At 41.4% G+C, this 10917-nt stretch overlaps 1 protein-coding gene across 1 annotated transcript; it reads right to left on the bottom strand.

Moving 5' to 3' along the window:
• Positions 1-262: 262 nt before the first annotated feature.
• On the bottom strand, positions 263-10916 carry LOC102410394 (proteasome maturation protein). The gene is made up of 6 exons (XM_006078572.4): positions 10784-10916; positions 7444-7541; positions 5674-5734; positions 4863-4964; positions 3277-3370; positions 263-433 (listed from the first exon to the last, which is right to left on the bottom strand). The coding sequence occupies exons 1-6, from the start codon at positions 10784-10786 to the stop codon at positions 366-368; spliced, it is 426 nt and encodes a 141-aa protein (XP_006078634.1). The 5' UTR covers positions 10787-10916; the 3' UTR covers positions 263-365.
• Position 10917: the final 1 nt, after the last annotated feature.

Below are 10917 nucleotides of genomic sequence, written 5' to 3'. Positions count from 1 at the left end.
ATAGATGTTTATTCTGAAAGATGCTACTATAAAGGTTGCAGGTTCAGAACTACTCAAAATTAAATTTATGGAATAACTAGAAAATAGGCTGATTTGGAACCTATGCACAATTTTATATTAGTAACATTTTTTTAAAGACCTAGAAAGCTGTTGCTTTCATATAAATAAGAAGTTTTAAAACCAACTCCCTTGAGTGCTTTCAATTATCATGTAAAGCAATGACCCAAATAATTTCAAATGATCACAGATATTTAGGCAACAATTCTCATGTGTTAGTACTTTTAATGTTGTGCACATCAAATCATAGGAAACAGACAACTATAAACAAGACGCAGCCCCTCTACTTCCATGAACAGCACACGGCATTACAGTAAGCCAAGTTTATATTCAACCATCAAATGTGGTTCTCCCATTAGTTCACTTTGTGATGGGTCTGAAAAGAAACAAAAATAAACATGTTAAAGGGTCTCAAAAAGAGATAAATTCTCTGATTCTACTCAGATGAAAATTTAAATTAGGCGAAACAAATATAAAGTGACAGAAAATATACTGCTGGCTGCCTGGGGCCAAGGGTGGAGGAGCAAAAGGACCAAGGAAACTTTTGGGGGATGATGAAAACATTTTACATCTTGATTGAGGCGACAGTTCCACAGCTGCACACATTTACTAAAATTAACACACTGGACACTGTAAAATGGATGCATTCCATTGTATGTCGACTATACCTCAATTCAGTTGATTTTAAAAGAAAATATAGATTGAAAAAGTTCTCATGTTCCAAAGTTCTTAAATTTTCCAGTGGCTTCCAAGTTGAGTCTAGGAACAATCGCTAAGAGATTAAGCAATCCTTAATGTAATTTACAATTTCATCTCTATCATTCTGTGCTCTGTTGCAAACACATATATACACAAACCAGAATCCTAGAGTAAAAAAACCTTAGGAATCTTCTCTCTTGTCTGTATTGATGAGTCAGACAAAAAGTCTTACTTTAACTGTGATAATGCACCTAAGAAAAAATGAATACCAACAGTAAGCTTCCTACAAACAAATAAAGCGTTTTCTTTTTTGCCCTCTACTCCTCCACACAGAACAAGAAACAGAATAGATACCCAATGAATTAAACTATAAAACAGTTTGTTAAAATAAATAATCATTAAAATAATGATTATCAAGAATAACAAATCGATTTGGATATTTCCTCACTGGACCTCCTGAGACTGGAGATGACTGTGTCATTATCAGTTCAGGAGTCCTGACTCTGGCCACTTGTCACACAACCTAGTAGCCTCAGCCACAGCTGATACTGTTATAATTATTAATAAATTTTAGTTGTACAAGAGTTTGCTACAATTATTAACAGAGTAGAGGACTATGTATACAAAGGGCATCCAAAACCCAAAAGTATGTTTACAATGGAGTACAAAGAACAAAGGTGTCTGCTGCAGCAGTGCTTCATGTTAATGAGAGAGAGAGAAATATGCACCCCTCAACACAGGTGCTGATGCAGCATACCTCCTATAAGATACACACAGTACGAAACCAACTGTGTTAAAAGATAAATACTAAGCAATGACAAATGTCTTCTGATTTTATATGCAAAATCTGGAAGGACATCCACTAACTAAAAGCAGCAGCCAAACAGGGAAGGAAGGAGGAAGATGGGTTGGGGGTAATAAATCATGGAGGACCTGAGTCTCAGCTGTAATGTTCTCAGTTTTTAAACAAAGAATATCCTCATTTATATAATGCCAACTTTCCTTGAAACTCTGCTTGTCTAAGCCTTTGATTTGCTAAAACACTTGCCCTAGAAGACAGCACACCTTGTGCTGGTGAGCAAGGCCCCAGCCCGTGGAGGGTCCTCCCAGGCAGGAATAGTCACCTTGGTCAGTTTCAGTTTCCTCATCTTCAAGTGACAGGAAGGGAGTAAACAGAAGGCCACATTCAGCATTAGGAAAAAGTCTCACATCTCTTCCCTTCCTTATAATATAGCGTGCAGATTTTTGTTGGCCAAGTACTTCTCTGATGAGCAAGCAAGCAAAACCTTCATCACCTCCAACACTTTAAAAAAATGTACGGATTTTCATCCCAGTTTAATAGTCTTCATATTGCACTTAGATTAACACAGTACTCCCTCACTGTAGACTTTAAAATTCCTTCTGTATCAAAGGTGATGAGGAGACAGTGGTGAGCCAGAGCTTTTCTCAGCATGAACCAGGCACCTTAGGAGGCCCTGGAGTGAACAAGACAAAGTCCCCAGCTCTCCTGGGGCCTGTATTTAAGTTGGGAAAACAAATAAGAAGCAAGAAAATACCAGTAGAGTGATATGCAAAGAATTAAAGTGAGGTGACAGGGTGACTGGGATCATGTTAGACTGCGCAGTCAAGGAAGGCCTCTGTGAAGGGGTGGCATTTAAGCTGGGACTTGAGAAGTGGGGGGAAAGTATTCTAAGCAGAAGGAACAGCTAAGGCAAGGCCTAGCTGTTCACCTTACTTGTTTTAAATGAGGACTAAATGTAAAAGCTTAGGAATCCAAGGTTTCCTGCACTCAAAAAGTGCCCTCACAGAAGAGGCACATGAGACTTCTGCTGTGTCCACAGCACTTCCTTACCAAACATCGGCAGCCAAGCAAAACTAGTATAATTTAATCCTGCTTCATTTTTCTGTTTCTCCTGAACTGCTGGGGCACATTGAGCACAGGTGATACTGGACAGAACTGTACTTGCTCTCTTTCCTCAGAACCAGAAAAAAACAGGATGCTACATGTTCTTAATTAAAAGTCATTGACCTCAAACATAATACAATCATCCAGAGAAACTTATAAAAGTTTTTTTCTTTAGTATTCGCCATCTACAGAAACACATCTAGGAGGACAAGGAGGGTATTTTTGAAGAAACCTTTCATTTTTTTCTAGATGTTTTTAAAGCTAGTTATATCCCACAAATGTTCTGAATACTGCAACAACAATCCTTGTTTAAGCTGCCCTAAGAATATCATACTGGATTCACACATCAGACTTTATCCTCCAGACATGAAATCAATGACTGTCAATGGTTGACTGAAATGACTATAATCTCAGAACTCCACAGACATCTTTCACTTTTAAAACCAGTTAAAGAACAGTTATTACCATTAAATTTTATCTTATTTCAGTAAATAAACACAAGTGAATTTAATCAACTATAAGCTATATGATGACAAAGACATAGTAGGTTTCGTTTGCTGCTGTTGCCTTGTACATTACTGGGGCTCCAGAAAAAGGTGTGGAATGACACTTACCATTAAGAATATCTTCAAATCCAATAGTCTCATCGTTACCCCTCAAAATATCCAGTGAAAGGTTTGAGCTTGGAAGAAATGGAAGACGCTGAACCTTTAGGAAAAGTATAAAAGAGCAAACTTAGAAATAGTAGAGAGGAAAAAACATACATGATCACATTTCAGTGTCTTCATTATTTGTAAAATTCACAAACTAAATAAAATACCAATTTAACTGGGGGGGGGGGGAGAGGAAAATTTTTAATTCTTCATAACCTTATTCAAAATATAGATACTGAAATTGAAAGCTTTTACTAATACTTAATAATCCCATCAGGTCCACACATTATTTGGGACCTTTGCATCTGTCCAGGAAAACCAAAGCATACAATGTGATGAAACACAAAATTCTCAAGTCTAACATCATGCTTTGTTTCTAAAACACATGGGACAATCAAATTCCTGAAGAAATTCTGAAGAAATGCACTGAGAGCATTACTTCACTTAATAAACTGATTATTCATTTTGTATGTTGTTCTGTAATGCTCACAGGACAAATACAAGTCATGACCCTTTAAAACAGTAGTGATAACTAGAGATGAAGATCAAAGTCATCTGTGGGCTTTTAAAAACTACAATGCCATTCTGAACTAGTGCTATCTGCATTTTCCAATTACTAAATACATATATTGCAGCCTGGGGTTCCCTTGTGGCTCAGCTGGTAAAGAATCCGCCTGCAATGCAGGAGACCTGGGTTCGATCCCTGGGTTGGGAAGATCCCCTGGAGAAGGGAAAGGCTACCCACTCCAATACTCTGGCCTGGAGAACTCCATGGTCTGTATAGTCCATGGGGGTCACAAAGTGTTGGACATGACTGGATGACCTTCACTTATACTGCAGACCAGTACCTAAGTACAGTGCAGAAAGCATGGGCTATAGAATCAGAGGTTCAAGCTCTGCTTTCAGTACTGACCAACCCTACGGCCTTGCCTAGTTACCTGATCTGTCTCACCCTGGTTCAACACCTGTGGCACGGGACAGCAGCACCTTTCCCTCACACCTGCAGCACAGTGTGCTATAAAGCATGGCAGTCACTGGCACATACTCAACAAACCTTAATGCAGCCAAACCAAATTTTTCATTTTTCTGTTCTTTGTTAGCTATCCAGCAGTCACTGGAATCAATGCAGTGTGATATGACAGAATCTAGAGCACAGATGGGGGACAGTTCTTAAACACCTGGAAGGACATTTTCTTCCTGAGCAACATGTGTATTCAGTGATATACAACCTGCCCACTAGACACCTCCACTTGGATATTCCTAGAGGCAGCACAAATTCAAAGTAACTCCCCAGAAGGAGAGAAATATAAAAGTGGATGCCTGTAACTATCCAGACACTGAGCCTCTAATCGAAGGGGTTTCCCATTTCAAAGCTGCTTTTCTCTATGAAGTAGGAATGGAGATCATATCCTAACAGGGGGAAAGTAGGAGAGGCTGCAGGGAAGAAGAGAAGGTGAGGTTTGTACAGTTTTTACCAGATAGAAGACTCCTCCCAATCAATTCAGCACACAGATGGGATGCATGCAAACTGACACCTGGAAACCCACCTGCTGCACTGCCCTGAATTCCATCTGCAGTTTTAGTGGTGCAAAAAGACCCTGGATGTTTCTCAGTGTGGAGAAGTTCATCTTATCTTGGTTGAGCTGGAACTACAAAGACAACACGTAATTTTAAATGTGACATTCTGCTTTCAAAACAACGAGCACTGACATCCGTGTGACACACACATACACAGAACCCTTTAGGTGGTCTTCAGGACATCTATACATATCCTATCTTTGGGAGTGGCCTTTCTCCACCTATTTAACTGACTAATATAAGTCTAAAACATTTCAAATGTCCCCTCTTCTAGAAAGCCTCCCATAGGTTGGCTGCTTCATCTGTGGTCCTCTACAATGCTTCAGGTAGTCCCAATCCACTGCTTATCTTCCCATTAAATTTTCAGCCCCTAAAGGATGGGGATGATGTCATACCCATCTGTGTACGTCCTGTGCCTAGCAGTAACTTGGATATGAAGGGCCTGAAAAAAAGATCCAAGGCTGGAGGGTCGGGCTTGGATATCAATAGCAAAAATGGTAGGGGAAAAATATAAAAGAAAAAAAAAAGATCACCAAGTGAGGAAATATTATGAGAGGAATGGAGAGGTGGACCAACCTCTAAAAATGTCCATAAAAAAGACAAAGAAAAAGGTGTAGAAAAGGAGCTTTAGTGAACCAAAGCCTATTCCATAGGATATTGAAAACAAGGCTTCATGTTCTTTATAGTCAAATGCTCAACACCAGAATTGTCTTAATCATGTATTACTAACATCATTTTTCTACCAGAGGGTAAAAATAAAAACACAGGTAACATACTTACATTTTTTTCTGATAATTCAAGAGGATGACTGGGCAGAAGTTCATTTTTCACACAAGAGAAACTGCAAATGAACATTTAAAGGGGAGATTATAGACCATGCAATGCCTAGGGCTCACACTTACCTATCAGTGCTGTCATACAATGAGATGGCACAGGGAGCTTGAGGCCGATGAACAAACTATTCTGTATGCTGACTGTGGTGGTGACTGTGGGCATTAATACATATATAATTCACAGAACTACACTAAGAGGGAAAAAAATCAAGTATTCTATATATTGTTGTAAATATACCTATTATAGATCCTGGAGGTCAAGAACTCAATAAACTGGGGAGAACCCTCCAAAAAGTGGCGCTAAGTGATGCTCTGTATCTGGAAGAAACTTCATAGTGTGTGTACTACTATTACTCTGATGATGTGATTCTTTTATTACATAAAGTACCTACATTTCTCCTGTTCATATCTAATGTATATTCAATAGTTAATATATTTTTGATAAACACACACTGAAAAACATGTTTGAGATTTACCAACTACCTACTATATGCGAAGTACTATATTAGGTGATACATAGCTAGAACTGGGCCACGGGTCCCTATCACTCTCTTTATATAAACATCACCATCTTATTCTCCAACCAGGATTTAAGAGCTGAAAGAAACCTTAGAAATCCTGCAACATCAGTATTTATCGAATATTGTCTTTGTACAAAGCATTACCCTTAAGTGGAATTTGAAAATGGTCCTGCTCATGGTAATCTTACAATCTGAGAAGAAAAAGGAGCATTTCGTGTATGTGCAGTGGGAGTGGGGGGAACGGACCAAAACCCAAAACCAAATCACCAGGACTCGGTTACTGGCTAGCTTATGAATTTGATTATACTATAAACCAAATTATATCTCCAATTCCAAAGGCAATATACTGCATCTTTCACTACAAAATGGAAAGACAACGAGGCATTATGTCTGCTTCCAGGGACCAATATTAGAATGACAATCTATGACTAAATACCTTCTAAGTAAATATAAAATTCAAAACACAGTTATGTACCCAGTAGGGAGGATATTTGACTAAACAGAAAAAACCATCTGCCAAGAAAAAAGACCAGTACCAGAAAATGAGGCCTAAACATATAAAAACATAAAGGAAAACATAAAGGGAAGGGGTACAACTGTGCTATAACTAGAAATGAAAAACAAGAGCAGCTAATACTTACTGCTTACTAATGTCACATATTGGTCTAAGTATTTTCCAGGGATTAGCTCATTTATTCTTCAAAATAAAGACAGATGCTATTACTAGCCTTATTTCACAGGTGAGGGCAATGAGACAGAACAGTTAAGTAATCTGCCCATGGACACACATCTAGTAAATAGCAGAGTCATGACCAAAACCCAGAGCCCATGTTCTTTACTGCTATGTTCTAGTATCTCCCAAAGAAAAGTGAACTACTCCCAATTTACCTTAGTTAATAAGACGAAGAACAAAGGGCTCTCCAAGTTATCAGGAGCAAAAAGAGGAATCCCACCAAATCGTACTGCCAGCTAATCTCTCCTAGGAGGACACACTTTCTTGGGAACCTGGTACTCTGGTAAAATGCTTCTTCCACTATAGAAACATTCATGCTTCCTCTCCTCCCTCCCTCTAGTCTAAAGTATACTACTTGCTATCTTATAAATTAAATACATATTTATGGCTTGTCAAAAGATTTAAAGAAATATTGTGAAAAATAATTCACATATTATAACAAAGTCACAACTCCCCTACATACCCTTTTCGAAGAAGATCATGACTTTCAAAAGGTCCACTTGCTGACAGCTCAGTAACTGGAATACTGTCCTTTAGCTGAGATCCAAGTCCTCTGGCATTCTACAACACAAATAAAAAACACTATTATGTATAAAAAAAATGTTAACAACTCACACTGAACCTCTATGTAAAAATACTGTTTAAGCATCAGAGAAAAGATAAGGTCTCTGTCCTCCAAGAGACTACAGTCTAGGCCATTACTATGAGCCTCAGTATCACGCAGAGGGATGCACAAGGTTCAGTGAATAATCTGGAATTTGGGGCAGGAAGGATTCCTGAGCTGAGTGCACTCAGACTGAAAGGCATTCCAGGAAAACAAGAACATGGGTAAAGGTATAAAAATATAAATGAACAAGCCACAAGTAGTTTGAGATGATCAGCTAACTATATGTCTATATAACTATATAGGGCAGAAAGAAAGGCTGGTGAAAAGAAAAATGAAAAGGCTTAAATATGCAAAGAAATTAAGATTTTGTTCTGAAATTGAGCACCAGATCATGATCAGATTTACTTTCATTGGGAAGATCCTTTCTTTACGTTGGAATGATAAGCACAGAATGAAAAAAGTTGAGGACAGAATCCTGAAGAGTACCATTCCTTAAGGACAAAGAACAAGGAAAATGGAATTAAGAATGGACAGAAGAGCTAGAAGAGAGTGGGCACAGAAGCTAAAGAAAAAACTGAATCTCAGAAAGCGTTTGGTTCCCTTAAGAGGGTGCTACCTGTGAAAAATAAGTGCACTTAATCAGACTGGCCTAAATAAAAAGAAACAAAACGCTAAGATTCACAGTATATGTGGTATTTGTGTATTGTCACCCTACTCATTTACACTGTAATTTAATCACCAAATATTTATATCTACTATGTGGTAGGTACTCACTCTACTAGATTCTGAAGATACATATCTGGCGTCTAGGGCTTAGTCTAATGAAGAGAGAATAAACATGCATAATAAAAATGTAACAAACACAAGATGCTGAGTTTAAACCACCTAGTGCTGAATACAACATCCTTGCAATCCTGAAGAAAAATGTCAAAAAGCTACAAGCAGTTTGGTATTTAGTCTATACTCTTCTAGGAGAAGGAGAAGGCAATGGCACCCCACTCTAGTACTCTTGCCTGGAAAATCCCATGGATGGAGGAGCCTGGTGGGCTGCAGTCCATGGGGTCGCTAAGAGTCGGGCACGACAGAGCGACTTCACTTTCACTTTTCCCTTTCATGCATTGGAGAAGGAAATGGCAACCCACTCCAGTGTTCTTGCCTGGAGAATCCCAGGGATGGGGGAGCCTGTTGGGATGGGGGAGCCTGGTGGGCTGCCGTCTATGGGGTCGCACAGAGTTGGACATGACTGAAGCGACTTGGCAGCAGCAGCAACAGCTTCTAGGAGAAACTACTCTGGGAAATTTAACTTTTCAAATTGCTGTTTTACTTCAATTCGTGCATTTCACTAGGGTCAGGTACTGTAGTTTGTCCAGGGTTTCTCCAATCTACTAATTGCGTCCAGGCTCTCACACCTGGATAACTTGAAGAGCACTCTACTGGGTCTTGCTGCCCGTAGACGCTTCCATTTTCCAGTTCTACACAGCAAAGTCTGCTTGACATGCAATCTCCTCCAACAAAGCTGGGAGAAAACCAAAAAACAAACCAAAAAAAAAAAATCTTTCACTGGTTGGTCAATGCCTTGTCTGAAAAACAATGTCCAAGGCCCAAAGCCTGGAACTCAAGAACCTGCACAACAGGTTTCAACTCCCCAGAACAGAAGTCACGGTCAATTAGGAAAAGAAGCTGGAATCTAGTGTCTGTCACTAACCTAACAGGTGCCTGTGACGAAGGCACAGAACCTTTCTGGCCCTGCCTACTCATCCTTCAAGGTATCTGAACTCCTACAGGACCAGAGTTGCATGACTGTATCTTCCCAAACGTTATTTCCTACATGCACAGTTCTCCTCCTCCCAGACTGCTTTACTGTAAAGTGACACAAGAAAAGTCTCTTCCAGGCACAAAGAAAGGGGGATTGTGATCTCTGGGTTCTACCCATTATCACTTTGCCAATTCCCTTCTGTAAAATATCGGGATCACTACATAATGTTTCTAACAAAGTAGCGGAGGGGAGCAAATCTATGAAAAGTTAACACTAGTTATTTCAGAGTGTCTTTAAAATTTTTATTTAGCTGTGCCAGCTCTTAGTTGCAGCATGTGGGATCTTTAGTTGCACCATGCAAACTCTTAGTTGCAGCATATGGGATCTAGTTCCCTGACCAGGGATGGAAAAACCCCCGCCCCCTACATGGGTAACACCAAGAGTCTTAGCCACTGGACCACCAGGGAAGTCCCTCTGAGTGTTTATAAAACCTCTTTTCTATGTTCAGCAGTATTTGCCAACAGAAGTGTTAGTCGCTCAGTCATGCCCAACTCTTTGAGATCCCATGGACTGCAGCCCACCAGGACCCTGTGTCCATGAGATTTTCTAGGCAAGGATACTGGAGTGGGTTGCCATTCCCTTCTCCAGGGATCGAACCCGGGTCTCCTGCACTGCAGGCAGATTCTTCACCGACTGAGCTACAAGGCAAGCCCATTCACCAACAGAAGCTTTCTAGATTTGGACTGGTATTAAGAGTCACGGGCAATGACGGACGATTAAGGAAATCTCTCCCAAATATCAAACTTTTTTAAGAAGAGGAAAAAAGAGAAGGGGCGGGGGAGGAGGAGGACTCCACTAACAACGCTAACACAGGGGGAGTAACAAGTATATAATTTTACCCCCTCCAACGCCTGACATGCTACAAACTCCCCAAAATGTTGGCAAAGTAAAAGCAGAGTGAAGGAAAGCCGACCCATAGTTGTGGGTTTGTTATCCAGGCGGTTCCGAGGGTCGGGGGCGGGTGAGGAGTTTGGGGGACGCGACTCCCAAGGGTTCGCCCCTCGGAGGAGGGCTAACGGGCGGTGCCCCCACCCCAAGACCGCCGCAACTTTCGGGTTTGCCCCTGCCAGCTCGGCGCCGACTCCAGGAAGGGACCGAGGTCGGGGTCGGCTGGGGGACCTGGTGGGTGGGTAGAGAGAAGAGGAGGTGAGAGAGGAAGAAGCCGAGGCGCGGCTCCCGGTACCAGCGCCGGAGCCCAGCCCGAACGGCCACGAGTACCCCTGAATCCCGTGACTCAACAGATCATGGCGGGAGAGGCGGGCTTCCTCCTTCTCCCGCCGCTGCCGGGGGGACGGCAGGAAGGCGACGGACTGCTCCTGCGGCCACCGACCCGAGCCCGCCGGCCACTCGGGTCGCCCGGGGTGGGGGGGTCTCACTCACCATCTTCGACTTGCTCGGCGTACAGACGCTCTCCCCTTGACGGTCAACTGGCCCCGCCGCTCACTTCCGTTTCCGGGCTTGCCCCCCCGCCCAACATCCGCCGGAAGTGCGTCCGTCCGGGCGAAGGAAGGAAG

This window comes from Bubalus bubalis, chromosome 13 (genome assembly GCF_019923935.1).
Source record: "Bubalus bubalis isolate 160015118507 breed Murrah chromosome 13, NDDB_SH_1, whole genome shotgun sequence".
Taxonomy (NCBI): Eukaryota; Metazoa; Chordata; class Mammalia; order Artiodactyla; family Bovidae; genus Bubalus; species Bubalus bubalis.
The sequence above is the reverse complement of the archived record's forward strand: the minus strand, read 5'-3'. Positions and strand labels throughout refer to the sequence as shown.

Excerpts from the sequence above, each read along its gene's own strand:
- LOC102410394 (XM_006078572.4), bottom strand. Across the intron at positions 5,735-7,443 it reads CATGATCTTCTTCGAAAAGG|TTTCTCTTGTGTGAAAAATG; the intron begins GTATGTAGGGGA and ends GTTCATTTGCAG. Across the intron at positions 4,965-5,673 it reads TTGAATTATCAGAAAAAAAT|TTCCAGCTCAACCAAGATAA; the intron begins GTAAGTATGTTA and ends TTGTCTTTGTAG.